At 40.8% G+C, this 25,616-nt stretch overlaps 2 protein-coding genes across 3 annotated transcripts in view; both read left to right on the top strand.

Moving 5' to 3' along the window:
- LOC136884443 (ankyrin repeat and SAM domain-containing protein 3) overlaps positions 1–25,616 on the top strand; it is a 134,179-nt gene that overhangs the window by 60,493 nt on the left and 48,070 nt on the right. The window lies entirely within an intron of this gene.
- Positions 11,594–21,623, top strand: LOC136884444 (uncharacterized). The gene is made up of 3 exons (XM_068229874.1): positions 11,594–13,155; positions 13,328–13,470; positions 19,477–21,623. Exon 1 carries the CDS (start codon positions 11,808–11,810, stop codon positions 13,083–13,085), a length of 1,278 nt encoding a protein of 425 aa, XP_068085975.1. The 5' UTR covers positions 11,594–11,807; the 3' UTR covers positions 13,086–13,155; positions 13,328–13,470; positions 19,477–21,623.

The following is a 25,616-nucleotide window of genomic DNA, read 5'->3' as shown; positions in this document are numbered from 1 at the left end:
CTGTTCGTGGCTATTTGACTCCACTTTTGGTGGTTTCGGGGCCAATCCTTTCTTGGCAGTGATTTGAGGAGGCTGAACTATAACAGAAGTACTGGTTCCTTTAGAACTGTTCATATGTTCTTCATTTTGTCTAGGCATCGCTTTATTTATATCTTCCGCAACCGTTTGTTTGATGCTTTCCTTAAGACTTCTTATTTCTTCCCATATTGCTTTTAATTCTTCTTTTCCATGTCTTAACATAATTAAATCATCTTTGCATATCTTGCACATCCATAGCAATGTAGTGCTAGGCTTTTTGAGAGTCGCGAAATCACCCGCATTAACTCCGGAACGCTCCTTGTGAAACCACTTACGACAGTCTCCATCACAGCCCACAGCAGCATTGGTCTCTGTTATCTGTTTTCCACATTCTCCGCACGGAGTGTTGTCTCGTGTGCTCTCGGTCAAGGTCTGTCTAGGGAGGTCAAGTCACGAATGCTTCTTATGGAGCCGGCATATTGGGTCTTTAAGCGAGCGTAACCAAAGGCAAGTGTATTTGAATTTAGAGGATTTCGGTGCCGTACATTGAAATAAAAACAGAACATCAACTAATTTTCGTAAAGAATTTAATTGGCATGTACTGTTCATGTATATATAACTGTATAACACTTAAATTATATTAATACATTCACAGCTATTTGAATAGGAAGATAATTAGCAGAGCCTGAATTTTTTAATTTTTTTTTTTTAACAAGAATCAACAGGAAAGCTCATGTCCTACTCTTATACTTCCTTACAACTTGGTCTTACTGTGTTTCGTATTAATATCATCTGTCAAATACGTAATCTTATTGACAGAAACATAGAAATCTGTACAGTACCTGTGTCATATTATGATTACCGGTACTTGAAATACTGAACTTGAAGTACTATACTTAAAGTACTAAGAGATAGTTGTAATAAATTACCTTCAGCGTTTTCTTTATTAAGAAAGTAATTACCGATACTGCGTTTCTAAGGGGTTACCCCAGTGTGTTGACGAACACTGAATGCCTCTTGAGTTGAGTGCATTAAATGATGTATGGTAACTGTTGTTATCCATTCATGTGGTATTTCTTTGGGTTCTAAGGCAAAAATACTCTGCACATGTGCAACAAGAGTGATGTTCTTAGCTACTCCTAACTAGTTTATTGATAACCCATGCAGCTTATATAGTACCAAGTGGTGGTGGTGACTGTTGTTTTAAGAGGAAGTACAACTGGGCAACCATCGTCTATAAACACTAATCAGAAGAAAACAAATGGAACGGGTCCAACACTTCGAAAAATGAAGGTATCGGCAAAAGAAAAGACCACAAAGTGCGTGGAAATGAAAAACTAGCTTGGCCTCGAATGCGCTAATGCCGTCGCGGTCGGAAAAGAACAAGTGTTGACCAGGGGAAGTCGGATGGGATAGAATAGGTGAGAGCCTAACACAAGTGAAAGCAATGTTAAGACTCAGCTAAGGGCCTTGTAGTCACAACCTAAATTGATTTCCCCCTGTGGGCGGGGGAAATAGAATAACACCCACGGTATACCCTGCCCGTCATAAGAGGTGACTGAAAGGGGCGTCAGGAGCTCCTAACTAGGGAGCCTGGGTTGGCGACCACGGGGCTTTCAACTGAGTCCTAACGTTCATGCATATAATAATAATAATAATAATAATAATAATAATAATAATAATTGTTACGGATTTTTCCGTGGTAGGTAGAGGTGAAAGAAGGTGCGGGTGTGAATGGGTTTCAAGCTACGAAATTATAGTGCAATGTAAAATTAATTTAAAATTTAACAAGGTTATATTTTCTTTTCGAAAACAAAGAAATAACAAGCATGGCAGGTACAAAGTAGCAAGTCAAAAGGGGTTAGTTACAATATTTACAGAATTTGGGCTTCGCGCCCTGACTTCACAATGCTTGGGCAATCAGCTCAGTTTTACCCCAAACACAAGTTTTAACAGAGGGGGAGAAAACCCCATTCATACCTAGGAGCCCTTGCTCCAAATTACACTGAAAAACCTCCACGAGGCATACAACCCTGAATTTTCAAAAGAGCCACTCGCTCTCAAAATTTAAGCCTCTCCCAGGCCACACCAAACTCCACCTTCAAGTTGTCCTCACTGGACATAGACACAGGGGTAAAATACCCAACCTACTGAGGTCTATTAAATAAAAATGGGCAATTACATGACCTCTAAAATAACAATTTGAGAGGAGGCGATCTTGCACTCCTAATACACTTGTTTTTTAAAAACCTAATCTGGCTCTAGGCCACTAATGCAAGGGCTAATCCCATACTACCGAGGTGACTTTAGGAAAGAACAATTTGTTTTACATTAACGAAGAATAGGTTAAGAAAATAAGTTCACCTCAAGACAATGTGAGTGGGAGCTCGAGAGGGTTAGCACACTCTATCCCAATATGCAGCTTAAAAGAGAATAGAAGAAAAGATCGTTACATTTTAGGAAAAGGTTACATGGAGGAACGCTTCGCACCCGCCCCGAGAGTTAAACTGCTGTGCTAGCAAAGAAAGAATTTATTAATCGGCCATTACCTTATTGATGACCGCTGCCGAGGAAAGAGGCGCTTCCCGCCTCCTGCTATGTACTTTATACACTGAAAGATGGAACAGAAGTGGCCCGGAGACCCTAAAATCAGCAGTTTATATCCTCTCGCGGAAGGTTCTAGGCGTTAGGGGAATGAAAACACCCTCCCACAAACTTTTTATTGGCTCGGGTACAGAAACATATCCAAGTTGGGGGAAGATACATCGGATTGGTCGGAAATAACTCAAAGAAATTCAGGATTGGTTAAATGCAAAACAAGGGGAAAGAGAGGGGTATACAGCCAACTTAACCAAAGACTGAAAATTTTTTATAGCAAAGACCAAACATTTGAAATAAAAATTTCTCCAACAAAATAGTGCTTTGACTCCGCACTAGGTTGCACTATTGTTGATCTTCAGTAGTGTCCTCTAGAAGAGAAAGTTCACACTTCTTACTTCAAGCGAAACAAAACCACATCAAAAATGACACAGTTCAAAAACTCAAAACTTTCCACGTGGTGACATCTTCTGAGAAAGTAGAGAATTAATAGCGTAGATAAAGTTCAGACTTCCTCCAGCAGAGGAGTTTCAACTGGCGCACATTTTAAATTAGCGGAGTGGAGGTGTACCGCCCGGTACAGACCTCCCCCCCAAATGTTCCTCCCGGGGTGACACATGAAATTGTTTGAAAACAAGGTCCCAGTTTTGATGTAGATATAGAGATTAATTGCCAAAAAAAATTATAAGATTTTCTTAATTTGGTTTGATTTAGTTTCAAAATTTTGTTGTTGCAGATGAAGAATAGTTTTTAAGTTTGTAGAAGTAGAATTCTGAGGATAAACTTTTAATACTTAAAAGTGACGAAAAATTTTGCAATGTCCACCAAATATTGCTGTTGAATTCCCGAGTGTAGTCATTGTTTATCGTAACTGTCCATGTAGTTGAGGTTGATGAAGTTGGATGGCCAGACCGGCCATTGCAGCTTGCGTCCAAAGGAGGCCGCTCGGACCCCTCAAGTACCCTGAGATACCGCTCGCCCGCACTATGAGGGGAGCAGAGGTGTTGAAACACGCCGCGCCCGCGGTGAACATATACAGGCTGCGGGCAAGTAGCAGGTCGTGCGCCGCACATCAGCCTTGGCCGGGAGGAGAGCTCCGGCTCGCCGTGCACATGTCGTCCTCGCTGGGGCCGAGGGGGCCCGTCCTCGAACCCAGCCGCGGCACAGCGCCGCGCGGCTGCGGGGGCACTGAAACATTAAAGCTAGGCGGCAGAATTGTGTTGGACCATCATATTTCTTTTGAGGGCACAGGCATGTAGAGATATTGAGGGGCCAGCGGCGTGCAGATATCCATGGCATTACATCTAAGCCAGCCACTGTGTGTAGTGGAGCAGGAGACGGGAGCGTGGTAATGGCCATAGCAAGGACAGGATGGCAGTTTAACAAATCGGGGGAGGTTTACAAGAAATGCTTAAATATAAAATAAAATAGAAGGAGCAGAATGCCTTAAGAATGGAACTCAAAAAAAAATATAACCTTCATATTCCTATCAAATTATATGAAGCAAGTTGACACAAAATTTACACCGGTTTCACCTGGGACAGGTGAACCCTAAATATCCTCTCGGTGGCTGGATTGCTTACTAACAATGTAACCGGCGTAAGAAAATCGAGAATGATGCATGGCCCATGAAATCTGGGGGCAAGCTTGCCCGCGGGAACAAAATTCTTGACCATCACCTGGTCACCTACCTTCAAAGTGGTGGGTCTCCGTCCACGATCATACTTTTCCCTAACCTTTTCATGAGATACCTTAAGATTGGCTTTAGCCTTCTTCCAAAGATCTTTAATATTATCCGGATCTATTGTCTCGGGTAGAATGTCACTCAGAGACCAAAGGTTAGAGAGCGGCGTGTTGGGAACAAACTTGAACATCAAGGAAGCTGGAGTGAACTTATGAGATTCATGAACCGCCGAATTCAAAGCAAAAGCTAACCAATGCAGGGACGTGTCCCACCTGGAATGATCTTCATGATGATAGGCAATAAGTGCGGACCTGAGATTACGATTAACCCGTTCAGCCAGAGATGGTTGAGGGTAATAAGCAGAAGTAGTTACATGAGAGATGGATAAGTCAAAACAGAATTTACGAAATAAGTTAGATGTAAAAGCCTTAGCATTATCAGATACAATATATTGGCACGGACCAAAAGAAGCAAAAATAGAATTTAAGCAAGTAATGGTAGACTGAGCGGTAGCCAGCTTAGTCGGAAATAACCAAGAAAATCTTGTAAAACCATCTACACACACAAGGATGAACTTGTTGGCATTACCCTTTGACTGGGGGAATGGTCCTACATAATCAATATACAGGCGTTCCATGGGGCGCGACGCTTGCTGAGAAGACAAGAGGCCTACCTTGGTGGACATGGTCGGTTTACTAAGCAAACAGAATTTACAAGCCTTTACTAGTTCACGGATTTCACCGTCCATACCTTTCCAGATGAACATTTCACGAATCTTTTCACGAGTTTTAAAGATACCAAGATGCCCTCCTAATGGGGTCTCATGATAATACTTGAAGATCATAGGTACAAGAACCGCTGGAACAACAACTTTCATCATCTTATCATGCCTCGAAGGACAACATAGAACACCATTCCTCAGAACATAAGGGACAACATGTTCCCCAGAAGAAAGGGTTTCCATTATCGGAGCCAGCGTCGGATCTTCACGTTGGTATTTCTCGATATCCCTAAAGAGCATGGGAGCATCTGTTAGGATGGCATTAACCTTAGATAGTATGGACTCGGAAGGTGATGAACTGTCGACCGGTTCGTGGGTCTCGACGTCGTTAGAAAACATACGGCTGAGTCCATCAGCAACAACATTTTCGGTACCTCTGGTATGTCTAACATCAAACTGGAAGGCAGAAATACGGATGGCCCAGCGGGCTATACGACCAGTACGACGCGGCCTACCTAAGACCCAACTTAAGGCTTGATTATCTGTCTCCAGGTCGAATTTGACATGTTCCAGATAGAGACGGAACTTCTCTAAGGCGAATAATACTGCCAAACCTTCGAGCTCATAGATGGAATACTTGGCTTCTTGAGCCGATAATGTCCTAGACGCATAGGCGATGGGGCGCCTCCCTAGTTCAGTCTCTTGAAGAAGGACTGCAGCTACCGCTGACGACGATGCGTCGGTTTGGACAATGAATTTCTTCGAGAAATCAGGCATAGCAAGTACCGGGGCATTACAAAGAGCTAATTTAAGGTCTTCAAAAGCGGCTTGTTGAGAAGGTCCCCACTCGAATTTGATGCCTTTCCTACGAAGAAGGTTTAAGGGCGCCGCTCTATTAGCGAAGTTAGGAATAAACTTCCTGAAGAAATTCACCATACCAATGAACCTGGCGATACCTTTAATGTCCTTGGGAGGTTTAAAATCACGGATGGCCTGTGTTCTAGAATGATCGACCGCTACACCATCAGGTGACACAATATGCCCTAGGAAAGACAGAGGGCTTAGCAAAGGCAACCTTGGACAACTTAACAGTTAACCCAGCCTTACGAAGGCGATCGAGAACTTCTCGCAGATGATCTAGGTGTTCTTCAAAAGTCTCTGAAAATACGACGACATCATCCAAGTAGTGATATAAGTACTCAAATTTTATGTCGGAGAAGACCCTATCTAGTAGCCTAGCGAGTACAGCTGCTCCCGTGGGGAGCCCGAAAGGCACGCGGTTGTATTCACATAAATTCCAGTCCGTGGCGAACGCTGTAAGATGTTTAGACTCTTCGGCAAGGGGAATTTGATTATAGGCCTGATTCAAGTCCAAGATAGTAAAGAACTTGGCCTTACGAAACCATGAAAAACAAGAATGAAGGTCGGGAAGGGGCACAGATTGTAACACCACCTTCCGACTGAGAGCCCTGTAATCAATGACAGGCCTGAAGCCTCCTTGGGGTTTCGGGACTAAAAAAATAGGCGAAGAATACGCTGACTTAGAGGGCCTAATAATACCGTCCTTCAACATCTGATCGATGATTTCTTTTAGAGCCTTCATTTTAGGTGGAGATAGCCTATAAGGTGGAAAACGGACAGGAATCGAATCCGTGACTTCAATTTTGTATTCAATAAGATCAGTAACACCAAGAGTATCAGAGAACACCTCGGGAAACGACTGACACAATTTACGAATACTATCAGCCTGCTCCTCAGGTAGATGTCTAAGGTCTAACAACATCTCATCCTGGGTAGGCGAAATAGAACATGATGCAGAATTACACTTTAATAAAGGGATGTTACAATTAGAGGCAAATTTGAAAGTGCAAGACCTACTCTGAAGATCGAGCACAAGACCAGTGTGAGAAATAAAGTCCGCTCCCAATATAATGGGGCAAGACAAATGCTTGGCCACAAACAATTTAACTTTCCATGTGAATTGAAAAATACGAATTTTGACATATAAGGAACCGAGAATTTCTAATGGAGAGGAATTAGCCGAAACGTATTGGATCGCCGACAAACAATAGTTAGGAAGCTTACAAACAGATTTCAATTTTGAATACCATTCAGCCGAAATAATCGAACAAACACTGCCTGAATCTAAGAGAGCTGTTATAGGCTCGTTATTTAACTCGATCTTAAGAAAAGGAACCGGTGCGGGGGAATCCGCCGCAATCCTAAGACACTCTTTGGGACCTTCAAAAGATAAGTTTGAAAATTGCTCGTTCCCTGAATTTACAACCTGTTTACCAGGGGCTGAGTCTCGGGAAGATGGATTAGTCGACTCAGCCGAAGCCACTAGTCACTTTTTATTATTGGCATGGGTGGAATTTGCACCAGAAGTTGAGCAGGAGGGGGTGCTATTCGAATTGGGACAATTCTTGGCGATATGTGAGAAAGCCCCACATTTAAAACAGCCTTGTGATGACCCGGCTCCATTCCTTGTCCCACTTGACTTGATCAGTGGACACTTGTTGCGCAGATGGTCAGGCGACCCGCAAGCATAACATTTACGGGGATTGACTGGTCGGCGAGGTGGAGGCCGAGTATTACTAAAGGAAGGCGGGGGTTCTTTCGCGACACGCAAAGAATCGGCGTATCTAACTCCTTCCGCTGAGACGGCCAATGCTTCAAGTTCAGAGAAAGTTTGCGGGCACGCCGCGAAACACAAATATGACCTGTAGGGTGGTGAAATCCCTTCCACAATAGCTTGTACAATCTGATCCTCAGGGAAATGAAGAGCAAACACCCTAGTATAAAACTTAATGTCCTGTATGAAATCAGCCAAGTTTTCATCCAAGCGTTGTACACGGTAATAGTACTTCTGAATAAGGGAGGACCTGGCCCTAGCCGGGATGAAGTTAGCTAGCAAATGGGCATGGAAATCCTCAATAGATGATTGCTCGGCAATGGCTCTTACGATTTTATCTGAGAGAATACCAACAGCATACGGATAGATAATTTGCAAAATTTGACATGGAGAAAGAGAAAACACAAGGGCATGATCCTGAAATTCAACTAGAAATCTTAAAAAAGAAATTACATCACTAGTGGTATTAACGGAAAACTTAGAGATACCTCTGAGCAACATTGCCAATGGATGAGGCAAGCTGCTAAACCCGGGTGACATAGTAGGTAAAGGTTTCAATGGCAAGGAAGTTAATTCAGAACGGATGTTACTCAATGATGCACGACGTTCAGATTCGTTGTCCAATGGGGCAGGGATAGTTTGAGCAGCAACGGTTATCCTATTAACTTCTCCCTTGGGAGGCGCTTCCTCACTACCTGCATTCACTATGGTGGGTTGATCGGATTTGGGAGGAACTTCCCCAGTTAACAATTGAGCGACCTTGCTAGATAATTCAGACATATTTTCAAGCAGCGTACTAGCTTCCTTCTTCTGAACGTCATTCAACTTTAGAGACAACAGATCGTTAACTCTATTTGAAAAGTGATATAGCCTAGCTTGCACACGCTTAATTTGATTGGGAGAAGGATCATTTTCATCAAAAGAACTAACTACAGAAGCTAGCCCAGTAATATACTCCGTGATCGTGGAAAGAGAGTCGTCAATTTCTTTCTCTCCCAAATTGGGGATGGAAATGGGCAAATCGAGGGACTCTCTAAGCTTGTTTGTGTCTACTGCAACCGTGCCTCCAGATTGTACATTTCTAATAGTCAATTCATAGATCAACTCCTCCTTGCGCAAATAGTTAAGATGGAGAACATCGCGAGGGCCGGGCATGGTGACAGAACAATTTTGAAAAACTCAAAAAATTCCAGCAACTGGGAAAATAGTTAGAGTTCGGAACAAACAATGTTTAGCCGTCAAAAGGGGCTAAATTGAGACCCATTCAACCACGCTCTGCTACCACTTGTTACGGATTTTTCCGTGGTAGGTAGAGGTGAAAGAAGGTGCGGGTGTGAATGGGTTTCAAGCTACGAAATTATAGTGCAATGTAAAATTAATTTAAAATTTAACAAGGTTATATTTTCTTTTCGAAAACAAAGAAATAACAAGCATGGCAGGTACAAAGTAGCAAGTCAAAAGGGGTTAGTTACAATATTTACAGAATTTGGGCTTCGCGCCCTGACTTCACAATGCTTGGGCAATCAGCTCAGTTTTACCCCAAACACAAGTTTTAACAGAGGGGGAGAAAACCCCATTCATACCTAGGAGCCCTTGCTCCAAATTACACTGAAAAACCTCCACGAGGCATACAACCCTGAATTTTCAAAAGAGCCACTCGCTCTCAAAATTTAAGCCTCTCCCAGGCCACACCAAACTCCACCTTCAAGTTGTCCTCACTGGACATAGACACAGGGGTAAAATACCCAACCTACTGAGGTCTATTAAATAAAAATGGGCAATTACATGACCTCTAAAATAACAATTTGAGAGGAGGCGATCTTGCACTCCTAATACACTTATTTTTTAAAAACCTAATCTGGCTCTAGGCCACTAATGCAAGGGCTAATCCCATACTACCGAGGTGACTTTAGGAAAGAACAATTTGTTTTACATTAACGAAGAATAGGTTAAGAAAATAAGTTCACCTCAAGACAATGTGAGTGGGAGCTCGAGAGAGTTAGCACTCTCTATCCCAATATGCAGCTTAAAAGAGAATAGAAGAAAAGATCGTTACATTTTAGGAAAAGGTTACATGGAGGAACGCTTCGCACCCGCCCCGAGAGTTAAACTGCTGTGCTAGCAAAGAAAGAATTTATTAATCGGCCATTACCTTATTGATGACCGCTGCCGAGGAAAGAGGCGCTTCCCGCCTCCTGCTATGTACTTTATACACTGAAAGATGGAACAGAAGTGGCCCGGAGACCCTAAAATCAGCAGTTTATATCCTCTCGCGGAAGGTTCTAGGCGTTAGGGGAATGAAAACACCCTCCCACAAACTTTTTATTGGCTCGGGTACAGAAACATATCCAAGTTGGGGTAAGATACATCGGATTGGTCGGAAATAACTCAAAGAAATTCAGGATTGGTTAAATGCAAAACAAGGGGAAAGAGAGGGGTATACAGCCAACTTAACCAAAGACTGAAAATTTTTTTTAGCAAAGACCAAACATTTGAAATAAAAATTTCTCCAACAAAATAGTTCTTTGACTCCGCACTAGGTTGCACTATTGTTGATCTTCAGTAGTGTCCTCTAGAAGAGAAAGTTCACACTTCTTACTTCAAGCGAAACAAAACCATATCAAAAATGACACAGTTCAAAAACTCAAAACTTTCCACGTGGTGACATCTTCTGAGAAAGTAGAGAATTAATAGCGTAGATAAAGTTCAGACTTCCTCCAGCAGAGGAGTTTCAACTGGCGGACATTTTAAATTAGCGGAGTGGAGGTGTACCGCCCGGTACAATAATAATAATAATAATAATAATAATAATAATAATAATAATAATAATAATAATAATAATAATGGTTAAGAAAATTACAGCCATTGGTAGACACGATTCCTTAAGAAATAGAAATTCAGTCACTATTAAGTTGAGTTAACTAGGCTATTTTAGGGATTACATTAGGATATTATGTTAGGCTACGGTACATTAAATTACAGTAGTTGGTTAGTGTGAGTGTTGTGATCTTTAAGTATTTGTCCAGCCAGATAATGTACTCCATAGAGCATTTAAGGTGAATGAAATATAGCTGTAAATAGTAACTACAGTACCGTAAAAGACTGCTATTAACAATTATTGTTGTAATGATGACAAGCTGGACACAAATTGTTGGTTTGAAGAGATAGGCCAGCGAAATTAACCAATTACGGTTAAAATTCCTGACTTTGCCGGGAATCGAACCCAGGACCGCTATGACCAAAAGGCAAGCACGCTAATCATTTAGCCATGGAGCTGGACGCATGAAGAGGAAATTTTCATAAACTACAATACTACTATTACACATTTCCTGTTACTTTCCTTGCTTGTTTTGAAAGACAGTTCCCTTTCTTTGGGAGGTTTCCTATCATATGTCAAAAACTTCGATGGATTAGGGACGTTGAAAATTGTTGAGATGGAATTCCACCTGAGTAGTTTCCGTCCATCTGCCCTCTTTAGTTCAAATAGCGATTCTTCAAAATTATGCTAGAAGAAAATACATAATAAGACCTATAAATATAAAACATCGTTCATACAAACATATTACTGTATTATTCAGGAGTAATACGAGTGTATAAGTTCACAAAACCGCGCACAAGACGAAATTATCTGTAGATTACCATTTGTCATGCCTACAGTTTTGTACCCACTGAGCTCTCCTTTGCTTAACTTTCGGGAAGCGAAACACTCTAATTCCGTCAGTTGTCTTATTTTGACAATTTGGAGCGGCACAGTATCTCATTTTCTTTCAAAATACAAGTAATAACTCACATCATTACATCGTGCACGCCCACATAACGATATTTGAGACCCAATATGGCCGCCACCGCAAAGGATTGTGGTAGCGTGACCAGACCTCCCTAGAGAGACCTTGCTCTCGGTATCGTCCTTCCCTGGCATTACGAACACACCCTCGAAGACGTTGCAGAGCAGAACAATATGGCTACCACACTAAAAGAATTTTGAAGTGTTCGTTTGGCTGATATTTACTCCACTACACAAATAGACTCGAAGATCAGTACAGACAATATTAAGACTTCTGCAGTATTTGGGGGTCCACTTCATGAAATAGTGAATTAGTTATCTGCATTAAGTGGTTTATTGCGCATTGAAGTGAACTTTTTGTGCTTGCATGATGGACAATTTCGTATGTAGTGAGTGTAATAAATTCTTCAATTACAGGAAAAATTTAAATCATCACGTAAGAACAAAGCATACTAACAAAAATCCTAAATTTTCGTGTGATTTGTGTAGTTTTACTTCTCACACAAAATACAGTTTAGTACGGCATAAAAATTCACAACATAAGACTGCGAAGTGTGAACATCCTCAAGTAAAATGTCCGCTTTGTGTAGAAGAATGTCGTACAAAATCCGATATGGTGGCACATTTTATCAATTTTCATGAGATTCGAATCGCAAACGAAAGTTTAAAATTTGCGAATGAAGAGGATTTCCTTAAGTGGAAAAGTGAAAAAGAAAATGAGCAAGTGTGTGAATTCGTTGTATGTCGATCCAAGTACGAATGTAAAGATGGTTCTTCTAAAATGAAATACAGGTGTCACAGGGATGGGACCTTTAAATCAAGGGGTAATCATGAGCGTCACCAGAAAGTACTTGGAAGCAACAAGATAAGTGGTCATTGTCCAGCAAAAATTGATGTTACTTTTCAGTCTGGAGAAGTGCAGGTTTCATTTTGTGCAACACATGTAGGCCACCAAGAAGAGTTAGGTCGCATGAGATTATCGCTGTCGGAAAGAAATGACTTAGCGAGGAAGATTGCTATGAAAATTCCTTTCGATAGAATCCTTGATGAGGTTAGAGATTCTATTGGTGAAACTGGCATTGAACGCATTCATCTTCTGACCAGAAAAGATCTATTTAACATTGAGCAAGAGTACAATTTAAAATCTGAAGCTGTGCATCATGAGAATGATTGTACGAGTGTCGAATCATGGAATCCTGAAATTGACGAATGTGGAGGAATAGTACGCTTTCAGAAGGGTCAAAACATGTCTTCAATGATGTACCCTCAATTAAAACCAGAGGACGAAGAAAAGGACATTATTCTGAAGGAACTGCATAATCCCCTGAAAAGAAGGCAAAGTGAGGACATAGAAGAGCGCAAGGTCAAGCTCCGAGAAAAGTTTGAAAGCATTCTCGCAACAATAGAATCACCAGAACATGTAGATATAATTGAGAAACACCTCCAACCAATAATCCCAGCTATACAAGCCCATAGCACAAAAGCAATGATCAACACAGCACCTTCAACTTCAAAGGCGATAAAGTTTGAAACACAGCGACAATTATTTTCCACAAAAAAGCCCCATAAGAAAACTTCTTCGTCCTTGTCAAGGCCTACCGAGAGCGAACAGCAGGCAGTTGCTGCAGATTTGTTACTCCACTAAGAAAAATGTGTTATAGGCCCTCCGTCAGTAGAATAAACTCTTTCTTCCGCTTTCCTCAAGACAAATCAGTGTAAGTAAATTCCAATATTGTGAAATTTTAGTGTACACATCACATTAGGTTTAACATTTAGGTATCAACAAGTATTCTTCTCTTGGATTAATTACATAAATTGAAAGTAGACATTGGTGCAGAGATTGCACTCATGGGTTTGATTTTAATTTGTTGTTTTCTTATGTTTTAGGTGTGATCAATGGGTTATCAAATTTAGGAGAAATGATTTTGATGACATCAAGAAAAGGGACCTACCTACTAAATAGCACATACAAGATGTGTTGAGATCACTTCCAGTCCACAGATTAGGAATCCTCAGCACTTTAGTCAGGGGTAAGTCATGAATCAATCACTCAGTCTCTTGATCTGCATTTAGGGCAGTCGGCCAGGTGGAAGATTCCCTATTGGTTTTTTTTTCTAGCCTTTTCTTAAATGATTGCAAAGAAATTGGAAATTTATTGAATATCTCCCTTGGTAAGTTATTCCAATCACTAACTCCCCTTCCTATAAACGAATATTTGCCCCAATTTGTCCTCTTGAATTCCAGCTTTATCTTTCCTACTTTTAAAGACACCAGTCAAACTTATTCGTCTACTAATGTCATGCCACGCCATCTCTCCACTGACAGCTGGGAACATAACTGAGATTCAGTATGGACCCAACATGATTTTAATCACTTGTAACATACCACTTAGTCGAGCAGCTCGTCTCCTTTCTCCGAAATTTTCCCAGCCCAAACTTTGCATTATATTTGTAACGCTACTCTTATGTCGGAAATCACCCAGAACAAATCGAGGTGCTTTTCTTTGGATTTTTTCTGGTTCTTGAATCAAGTTATCCTGGTGAGGGTCCCATACGCTGGATCCATACTCTAGTTTGGGTCTTACCAGAGACTTATATGCCCTCTCCTTTACATCCTTACTACAACCCTTAAATACCCTCACAACCATGTGCAGAGATCTGTACCCTTTAGTTACAATCATATTTATGTGATTATCTAAATGAAGATCTTTCCTTATATTAACACCTAGATACTTACAGTGATCCCCAATAGGAACTTTCACCCTATCAACGCAGTAATTAAAGCTGAGAGGACTTTTCCTATTTGTGAAACTGACCTGACTTTTAACACTGTTTATCCTCATACCATTGCCTACTGTCCATCTTAGAACATTATCAAGGTCATTTTGCAGTTGCTCACAATCTTATAACTTATTGATTACTCTGTACAGAATAACATCATCTGCAAACAGTCTTATCTTTGATTCCACTTCTTTACACATATAAAAGATTCAATAATACTGCCTTGAGGAATTCCCCTCTTGATAATTACAGGGTCTGAAAAAGCTTTGCGTACTCTAATTCTCTGAGTTCTGTTTTCTAGAAATATAGCCACCCTTTCTTCTTTTCTTCATGGGGCCTCGAAATATTAGTTCCTAATTAGTGTCGACCTCTATAAGATCTTTTGCTACCATGCTTTTCCTTCATTCCCACCCAGATATACCTGCTCCCTTCACAAAGCTGTAGGTTATTCTTATTGGGTCTTCTTGGATTTGTCCTCTCTCTTCACCTGGTAGTCCTAGAGTAGAGTGTCTGATTCTACCCAACGCCTCACATTCGAAAAATTTGTGTTCAGCTGATTCCTCTGCTTCATTGCATTTCCTACATATGTTGTCTCTTATTACTCCAATTCTATGTAGGTTTTTTTTTTTTTTTTTTTTCAGATGGCAGTGTCCTGTCAACCGTCCTACTACCCATCTTATATTTTCTCTGTTGAGTTTCAACAACTCTTTAGTATGCTTCCTTTTATCAGTTCCTTTGCAAGCCTGCATCCTGGAGTATTTTTCCAGTTTTCCATCTGTTTCTTTTGTATGCATTTTCCTATGTAGTGTCGGGCTTGTCCATAGGAAATCCCGCATACAGGTTCGGGGCCTACAAAATGTGTTTCTGCCCTTTTCCTGGCCAGTTTATCTGCCTTTTCATTTCCTTCTATACCTTTTGTGCCTGGTACTCATGTTATTTTAACAATGTTGTACTTTGAGAGCTTCAGAAGAAGTGAGTGGCAATACCAGACAATTCTGGATATTATCCAGACTGCCTCTAGTGCCTTAGTGGGCGCTTGGCTGTCCGTAAAAATGGAAATGTGGTGTTTTTTTTTTTTTTTTTTTTGCTAGGGGCTTTACGTCGCACCGACACAGATAGGTCTTATGGCGATAATGGAAATGTTCTTATTCGTATAGTTCATTTTCAGATGTTCTTCAAGACATGTGATTTATATGGGTTGCTTTCAGAACCTTCTGGAGCCTTGCTGTTTCAGTGTGTGATTCCACTTTCTCACAGAACGACTCCAAGATTTTCTTTTTGCTTTCCATATCTCTAGGTTATACTCAGTGAGTTTCCTATGATATACGTCCCACATACCATTTCTAGATGATATTCTGTACAACATCCTAACCTCTTTTTTCATTTTGGCTAGTTTGTTGTTCCACCCCCTTACTTTTTGGTGTGTTTCTTTTCTTTGAGAGGACAGTTGTCATGAAATGAGTCTATAATGGCCTCTGCTAATACTTTCAGTGCCCATCCAATTCTTTCTGTCCTCTCACGTTAGTTGGAATTTCTTGTACAGCCTTCGCTAGAACTTCTCTGTATCTATCCCAGTTAGTTCTTTTTTTTCTCTGTACATGTCAATCCCACATAGTCTCGCATCTATTCCAAATTGGATGTGCTGGTTGTCTGGCAATCATGGTTCCTCCAGCACCTTCCAGTCTTTAATAAAGTTTGCAATGTGCATAGTGCTGAGTGTAATGTAAATTACCTCCCTACGTTTTTTATTTATAAATGTAGGCTTGTTTCTTGGTTTTAGTGTCAACAGTTCCAATAATAAACTCTAGTAAAGACTCACCTCTTGCATTGCAGTTCGTGCTGCCCCATGCCGTGTGGTGTGAATTTGCATCTGCTCCAAGGACTAAGTGTTTGCCTTTCCTCTTTGCGTTGCAAATTAGGTTTTCAACTTCTTCTGGTGGGGACAGATTAGTTGAGTCATATGGGAGGTATGCAGAGCCTATGGTTATTTCTCTGGGACCTTCCCAATTTCCAAGTTTTATCTTTTTTCTTGGCTGCCACTAAGTCCTTTGAACAATGTTCCTGCATCAGAAGGCATTTTAGTCTTCTGCTCACAAATAAACATGTTCTAGGCATATTCGATGTAGTATCGTACATTAACTTACCTCCAGATTCTGCGAGTCCTGCTATTCTGCCCTTATCTACCCGTTGCTCTTGTATAAAAGCCACATCGATAGCCTCGGACTTGAACTTCCTGACGAAATTGGCAACAGCTGACTTTTTATGTTGTAGGTTGGCCTGTAGAACTTCCAGTACCATCCTTGCCATCGCTAGGTTGTGTTTTTCCCTTAATTGCCGTAGCCTACTTGAAAGTTGATCTGCCCAAGTCCAAGCTTGGCCTTAAGGCCTCTCTTCTTGAGCTCTTCAAAAGCTCTTTCATTAAGGGCCAAAACAATTATCCTTCCTGTGTCATCGGTAGTTGTTACATTCAGCACTCTCCACTCTTTCGTTGGAAATTTGGTGTCATGCTGATGTATCCTGAAAAGCACATCATCAACCTTCATCTTGTCATATGGAGGAGGAAACTTGGCGATGACCTTTGTAGTATTCAGCACCTTCTTGACTTCTGCCACCTCCAAATTCTCCCCTTTCCAAGGGTTGCAATTGGCCACTGTCTGTTCCAGCCATCTTTTAGTTTCTGGATTTACACAGATCAGTACCATTGCTCCACTTTCCAGCCTTGTAGATTCGAGGAAGCCTGAAAGGCATCCATCTGACCGGCTTCATTTGCGCTATCAGAGCAAATGTAAGTTCCTTCACGTCTTCCTCCTTCAGTGTCCCATCTGGAAAGGTTTTAGGTATTATTGCTACCTTGATTGAAGTTAGTCTTTCCGAAAAGGACATGACGACCTCTTCTTTCTGTTTTTTGGCGGGCGGTTTTGTAGCCGAACTTGATGGCATACTATCCCCTGGCCTCAGCCTATTGGGCATTGTCAGAGGGATAGCCTCTCGCCGATCCCTGTTCCTTGGCTTCTTCTCCGCCCAAGTTACAGCCGCTATTTTGGCCTCCTTCCTCGCTCCTTTCCTTTCCTTGTAATATGCACTGTTGTGAGGTGGTCTGTCAATATGAAATCTGTTGATTTCCGAGGCAGAAATCTTCAGTTCTGTTTCTATGGACATTCTGCTTTGCTTGTAGTAGCAGTCTGCTCTACTGGAGCTTCTGTTGCCATTTCTTGTTTTGAGTCAGCGACAGCCTGTCCAATTGGGACTTCTGTCTCCATTTCTTCATCTTGGGCTTGCTCCTGGATCTGCTCTACTGGAGCTTCCATGCCTTCCCTTGATATCGAAATTTTTGAAATTGGCTCTTTTTAAGCAAACATATTTCAATCAATCATAGGTTTTTTTGCCCCTTCTAGGGTCCTGAGCGTCGTTCTCACCATCCGTGGTGAGCCATACAGCCAGACATTGTCCTCCCACAACTTAGGCTCTCCGTAGTAGAGACCACGCCCCTCAGTCGTCCATCCAGCGGTCCGCCCCTGGCCCGAACCTAGCCAGGTTTGTTCCCCCTTCAGTAGGCCTACTCACGTGGTCTCCACGGTATTGTCATGACTGAGTTCGCAGCCATGACTTTCCCCCTAGGTTGGAATAGCCCGTTACCCAATCCGCGGCTCATCCAAGCTACGTAGAGCAAAGTGATGTGTTGGTTCCAGCACCCCACAGTGAGCCTTCACCTCAGTCACCAGCCCCACTTCACCTGAGCCACCGTATCACCCAGGTGGAGGAACCATGGATGCTCTCTAGCATGTGTGGGCGAGGCCTCTACTCCAAGTCTTGACTTGGGCTTGTAACAAAAGCCACCCATTCAGTCACTCTTTTTTTCTAGTCCAATTGCACTAATTTTTTCCAGTAGTCTCCCATGATCTACCCTATCAAATGCCTTACATAGGTCAATCGCAATACAGTCCATTTGACCTGAATCCAGGATATCTGCCATATCTTGTTGGAATCCTACAAGTTGAGCTTCAGTAGAATAAAATTTCCTAAACTCAAACTTCCTTCTATGAAACCAGTTATTAATTTTGCAAACATGTCTAATATAATCAGAAAGAATGCTTTCCCAAAGCATACATGCAATGCATGTCAAACTGACTGGCCTGTAATTTTATGATTTATGAAGTTAAATAGTTCTTGTGTATAAAACTTAACTTCCCTTTACTGCTTGAAATAGAGAAAATGAATAATACATACATAGCTACAGGCTGTTATGCCCTTCAGTCTGCAAGCCTCTGTGAGTTTAATAATAACTTAGTATTTTATTGCAATCAATGGTCATAAGATTAAATTACAGTTCATAAATCCTTTTACACTAGAATAACACGAGCATAATTTGAACATGAATATTTTGCACATTACAGCGTAGTATCTTGCAATATTATTATTATTATTATTATTATTATTATTATTATTATTATTATTATTATTATAAAAATGCACCAAACAACATTTCACTACTCACAAGGGGGAGTAAATATTAGTTGCAGCAGAAACATGTCAGCAATTCTTTTCTCTGAGGACAGATGAGTGTGCAATACCTATCACAAGCTCCACCGCATGGAGCACAGATACGCTGAGGACTTGGCCTGTGGTAACTGAACGCTGAAAACTGCCTTCACTCTGTCATTCCGACAATATTTCTCTTTTCACTACCTTTAGAGAGGGTTGTTCCTAGGCATTTCTTTCCTGCTTTTACTGCCGCGTCACTGTATGCCACCCATTCTCTTTTTCTATTGTATGCCTGTATCCTGGACTCCGTTACTTCCATAGGTCCGAGGCTTGCTTGAAGTGTTCCAAGGTAGGTCGATTCTGTGAAGCAGGATGCTCCCTTACTTATAGTCCTAGTGACGACCTCTCCCCTGACGGGTCCTAGCCACCTGAGCACAAAGTAGGCCATGACTTGGAATATGTTAGGGTATCTCGCGTCTCAGGACCATGTTATAAGCAACTCAGCCGTTGCCTGTGGTTCTTGAACTAGGCGGTGACTGCAGTAACCCACACCATGGACCACAAAAAATAATATAATAATACATCTTGGGCTGTTACACAACTACTATGAAATTGATTGGTGTTTCATAACAGTTCATCATATTTTTGTAATTTATATGCTGTATTATAGCCTACCAGTTTTGCATTTCATAGTACTATAGCATGGGCTTATTCAAAAAGCAATGTGTATAATTAATATGAATATTAACTTTGTTTCAATTAACTCTTTTTTAGGCTAAAACCCAATTCTGTGCCAACACAGAATCTTCCCAGCAGCAGCATGAAGGGCGTTTTGGGATCAAGAAAAAGAGGGAGTCCACCCAAGAGGGAGAGAGAAGAAGAAAAAATGGAACATCTCCACCAGTACTGCTCAGGTGCAGCCAACAATTGTACATTTTTCTTAGTGGAGTAACAAATTTGCAGCAATTGCCTGCTGTTCGCTCCCGGTAGGCCTTGACAAGGACGAAGAAGTTTTCTTATGGGGCTTTTTTGTGGAAAATAATTGTCGCTGTGTTTCAAACTTTATCCCCTTTGAAGTTGAAGGTGCTGTGTTGATCATTGCTTTTGTGCTATGGGCTTGTATAGCTGGGATTATTGGTTGGAGGTGTTTCTCAATTATATCTACATGTTCTGGTGATTCTATTGTTGCGAGAATGCTTTTAAACTTTTCTCGGAGCTTGACCTTGCGCTCTTCTATGTCCTCACTTTGCCTTCTTTTCAGGGGATTATGCAGTTCCTTCAGAATAATGTCCTTTTCTTCGTCCTCTGGTTTTAATCGAGGGTACATCATTGAAGACATGTTTTGACCCTTCTGAAAGCGTACTATTCCTCCACATTCATCCATTTCAGGAATCCATGATTCGACACTCGTACAATCATTCTCATGATGCACAGCTTCAGATTTTAAATTGTACTCTTGCTCAATGTCAAATAGATCTTTTCTGGTCAGAAGATGAATGCGTTCAATGCCAGTTTCACCAATAGAATCTCTAACCTCATCAAGGATTCTATCGAAAGGAATTTTCATAGCAATCTTCCTCGCTAAGTATTTCTTTCCGACAGCGATAATCTCATGTGACCTAATTTTTCTTGGTGGCCTACATGTGTTGCACAAAATGAAACCTGCACTTCTCCAAACTGAAAAGTAACATCAATATTTGCTGGCCAATGACCACTCATCTTGTTGCTTCCACGTACTTTCTGGTGACGCTTGTGATTACCCCTTGAGTTAAAGGTCCCATCCCTGTGACACCTGTATTTCATTTTAGAAGAACCATCTTTACATTCGTACTTGGATCGACATACAACGAATTCACACACTTGCTCGTTTTCTTTTTCACTTTTCCACTTAAGGAAATCCTCTTCATTCGCAAATTTTAAACTTTCGTTTGCGATACGAATCTCATGAAAATATTCAAATGTGCCACCATATCAGATTTTGCAAGACATTCTTCTACACAAAGCGGACATTTTACTTGAGGTTGTTCACACTTTAGTCTTATGTTGTGAATTTATACGCTGTTCTAAACTGTATTTTGTGTGAGAGGTAAAAGTACACAAATCACACGAAAATTTAGGATTTTTGTTAGTGTGCTTTGTTTTTATGTGGTGATTTAAATTTTTCCTGTAGGTGAAGAATTTATTACACTCACTACATACGAAATTGTCCATCGTGCAAGAAAAAAAAGTTCACTGCAATGCGCAATAAAGCAGTTAATTCACATAACTAATTCACTATTTCATGAAGTGGACCCCCAAAACACTGCAGAAGTCTTGTTGTTTAAAGAGGCGTCACATCGAAAGTCATCGGCCCTGTTTATTTTGTGTATTTTAAGGAGTGCTCTTGCAGTTGGTAGTTTGGGGTTCATGTTAATCAATTGCAATGTCTGCTGTTCATTTAACAAGAACTGAGGATTTTTGAGTATTTATTTGAGATTCTTTTGGATGGTATTAGTGCGGTCTTTCTTGACAATATTGAATTTATCAGCTCTGAAAAAATTCTCTGTCTTCATTTTTATCCACAATTACTGTACAGTAGTATTACCTATATGTAAGTTGTCCTTGATTTTTTTGTTTTAGGTGGTTAAATTGTTTGTTAGTGACTGATTAGTTATTATTTTCCTGTTTTTTGTGAATATGAAGAAATTTGTGTTTATATGTTATTTGATGAAAAATTTAAAATAAAATATATAAAACAAAAAAATATTCTTCTCCTCCTACTGTTTTTCCCATATATGTGGATTCGGTGGTGTAACATGTCTTGCTTCATGGATTTGGCCCTAATTTACGGCTGGGTGCCCTTCTTGACGTCAACTCTATGTAGAGGGATGTAATCACCAGCCCTCAGATTTTAGGGAAAGACGTATTTTGTTCTTGAAGAAATGACCTAAAATGAACTTGTATTTACGCGTTTCATGTATTTATAAAGTTAGAAACTGTGGTCCTATTGTGCTTAAAAATGTTTGAATTGACGTTAAAACCTATATAATTCTTATTTTTATCCCTAAATCCGTTAAAAATGCCTTTCAGTATATTTTGAGAAAATAAAATATTTGCTGACATGTGTTCAGTATCTTTAAGAAAATTTTAAAATCGTGAAGCTATAAACCACTCTCTCCGAAATGCCTTAAGAACCTCCTGCAGTGAACACTCCCGTAGTTTGTCACGAGGTAGAAGATGACACAGTATCCGTTGACTTCTGGAGAAAAGAACTGCATTTCATTCTGTGTGAATATTTTGGTGTTCCCGTTTGTTCAGTGTGTGAATTATGCCGAGAGTGTCAGGTTCCAACTCGTCTTTAATTAAAAAGTGGTTACAGGAGTTGCTCCTGTGACGTTTGCAGCAAAGAGGTGAATAAAGTTGTTTATTTCCCTGTAACGAGTTATTAACTTCAGTTAAGAATTGTGTAATTCTTGTGCATTATTCTGTTTCCAGTAATTACCAGCAATTTTCATCCTGTTAGGGTGTTGTAGGAATTTAAAAAATCATACAAATAAGTAGTATAGTAGTAGCCTATATTAATTAACTTATTAATGGGCGAGTTGGCCATGCAGTTAGGAGTGCGCAGCTGTGAGGCATCCAGGAGATAGTGGGTTCGAACCCTACTGTTGGCAGTCGTGAAGATGGTTTTCCATGGTTTCCCAGTTTCACACCAGGAAAATGCTGGGGGACTGTACCTTAATTAAGGACACGGCCGCTTCCTTCCCATTCCTAGGCCTCTCCTGTCCCATCGTTGCCATAAAACCTATGTGTCGGTGCGACGTAAAATGAACTGGCCAAAAAAGGAAAAATTAACTTATTGTCATGTGGTCTTCGAGTACTATCCTAGACAATATTTCTTTCCTTCCATTTCTATATTCCACAGAATAAGTTATCTTACTTTTTTTTTCTCCTTTTCTTTATTCAGTTGTCAGATTGGTGATACAAAGCTAGGACAGGTCGATAATTTTAAGTATTTAGGTTGTGTGTGTTCTCCCAGGATGGTAATATAGTGAGATTGAATCAAGGTGTAGTAAAGCTAATGCAGTGAGCTCGCAATTGCGATCAGCAGTATTCTGTAAGAAGGAAGTCAGCTCCCAGGCGAAACTATCTTTACATCGGTCTGTTTTCAGACCAACTTTGCTTTACGGGAGCGAAAGCTGGGTGGACTCAGGATATCTTATGAATAAGTTAGAAGTAACAGACATGAAAGTAGCAAGAATGATTGTTGGTACAAACAGGTGGTAACAATGGCAGGAGGGTACTCGGAATGAGGAGATAAAGGCTAATTTAGGAATGAACTCAATGGATGAAGCTGTACGCATCAACCGGCTTCGGTGGTGGGGTCATGTGAGGCGAATGGAGGAGGATAGGTTACCTAAGAGAATAATGGACTCTGTTATGGAGGGTAAGAGAAGTAGAGGGAGACCAAGACGACGATGGTTAGACTCGGTTTCTAACGATTTAAAGGTAAGAGGTATAGAACTAAATGAGGCCACAACACTAGTTGCAAATCGAGGATTGTGGCGACGTTTAGTAAATTCTCAGAGGCTTGCAGACTGAACGCTGAAAGGCATAACAGTCTATAATGGTAATGTAATGTAATGTCTTTTTTCAGTAAAGAACGGATAAGGAGTGCAGGTGTAGGAACTGTGGGTGGGGACAGGCATTTAAGAATATGAGGGAAATAATTAGGATTCTCTCAGAGGACAGGAAGGAAAGTAGGACCCCCCCCCCCCCCAAAACAATATACAGGATACAGTAGGTATAAAAGAGGGATGGAAAGGAAAGGGGGGGGATTGTAGAAGACAGGTGGTCTAAATGTTTTAAGGGGAAGGAGATTGCAGGCTAAGGGCTCCATTCAACATCAGAATTCAGGACTGGTTTCTGTGAGAAATCGGTACGAGTTACTGCAGGTGGAACAACTGAGGGAAGATGAGGAACGGGGAATTGTTGCTGAGATATGTGGAAGTAGGAGAAAGAGAAATGTGGAGTAGTGGATAGCAAAAGACAGGTTGAACAGGGTCATGGGATGGAGAAAAGGGAGGAGGAAGTAGCCTCTGCAGCTGTCAGGAAATATAGGCCTGACCAGGATGGGAGGGGATAAAATCAGGTGGGTAGGGTTGAGGCTCTGGTCATGGGGGATTCCATCGTTAGACATGTTGGGAAAGTGTTTGGAGGAAAGGGTACCACGGTAGTGTTTTATCTAGGAATTAGGTTAAGGCAGATGTTGAGGAATGTAGAAGAGAAGTAGGAGGGAAAGGAGAAGGTGGTAGTGTTTCACGTTGGTACCAACAACATAAGATAAGCAGGTAGAAGTACCAACATACTTGGGGATGTGTGGGATCTAGTAAATGCAGCACGGATGAAGTTTAAGGAAGCGGAGATTGTTATCAGTGGAATACTGTGTAGGAGGGATACTAACAAAGGTGATTGGGGATTTAAATGAGACTATGGAATGGATATGTGGGAAACTGGGAGTGAGATTTCTAGATCCTAATGGGTGGGTATGAGATAAGGATCTGCACTCAGATGGCCTTCACTTAAACCGCAGTGGTACATATAAGTTAGGAAATTTGTTTAGAAGGGTTATAGGGAGGTACGTTCAGGGAAATGGGGTAGCCTAGGGAGCGGTGACAAGGGAACAGAGAACTGGAAATCAAGTAGGGATGACATAAAAATGTTAGTACTCAACTGTAGAAGTATTGTAAAGGAAGGAAAAGAATTAAGTAATTTAATAGATATATATTTACCATATATTGTAATAGGAGTTGAATCATGGCTGAGAAATTATATAATGGATGCAGGAATTTTCTTACGGAACTGGAGGGTGTAAACTCTTTCAAAATTAAAATTATTGTGTCCAACACGACTCCCTCCCTGTCCGACCATGTAAATCTCTCGCAACCAACAACACAAACTTAACGCTCCACCTACCTCCTCCCCTCAACCACACCCTCCTCCGCCAATCTCACATTGATACAATACCAGAAGTACAAGTGTCAGTCATTCAACGCTACCATAGCAACTGCATTAAGTCAAAGAAATAAATGAACCTACACATAACGTTATTTTTCTTCAACTAACCTTTCCATAACTGATTTACATCTTCACAGACGAAAGGGTAAGTGTTTTTATACATTTTCCATGTGTTACCTTTCTTTAAACCTACATTCTCTTCAAAAATACCTTCCTAAGCATTCACTCTCTTGTTACAGACTTCACACCAAAGAGCTCTATCAACGTCGATGTACCTTCGACTTTCGTCCTTCAAATAAGATAAATACATCTATAGACAACCGAATGCTTTTTCCTTGCTCCCACATTTACGTAAAGAAGACTGTTATCTTATCATAACACATTCGACTTTCACTCCTTCAGCCAGTTAAATAGACTATAGGCAGCTGAACAGCCATTTAAGAGATCTGTTGTCTTATCACAACATGACATCTGTAACAGTGTATCAGCTTTGCTTTTTCTTATCTTCAAGGAGGCACATTCCTGTTTCATTATAAAGACTGAGCTGTTTACTGCCCTACCCCAACAAGTTTTTCAACGCTCCGGAAAGTATATTCATGTGAACTTATGACATGCAGCTTGATACTGCAATTTTAGCCAAGGACATTCTAATATTTTGTATGTTTAGACCACCGAGATTGAGACGGCGGTGGTTTAGACTGACACCTATAATGATATCCTCTTTTTATGGCTTGTAAGAGCAATCAGGATCCTGATTTTTCACCAAACAGGTTTGAATTTGAGGCTGATGATGCCCTTAATATGGGCGAAACATGTCCCTTAACATTTTATAATATTTAATTTCTAAAAAGATCCCTTTGTATTGAATAGGTGGATATATAAATAAACACTTGTAATATACTTTGTATTTACGTACA

The sequence above is a fragment of the Anabrus simplex genome, chromosome 12 (genome assembly GCF_040414725.1).
Source record: "Anabrus simplex isolate iqAnaSimp1 chromosome 12, ASM4041472v1, whole genome shotgun sequence".
Lineage (NCBI taxonomy): Eukaryota > Metazoa > Arthropoda > Insecta > Orthoptera > Tettigoniidae > Anabrus > Anabrus simplex.
Note: the sequence above shows the minus strand (reverse complement) of the source record. Positions and strands in the feature narration are given on the sequence as shown.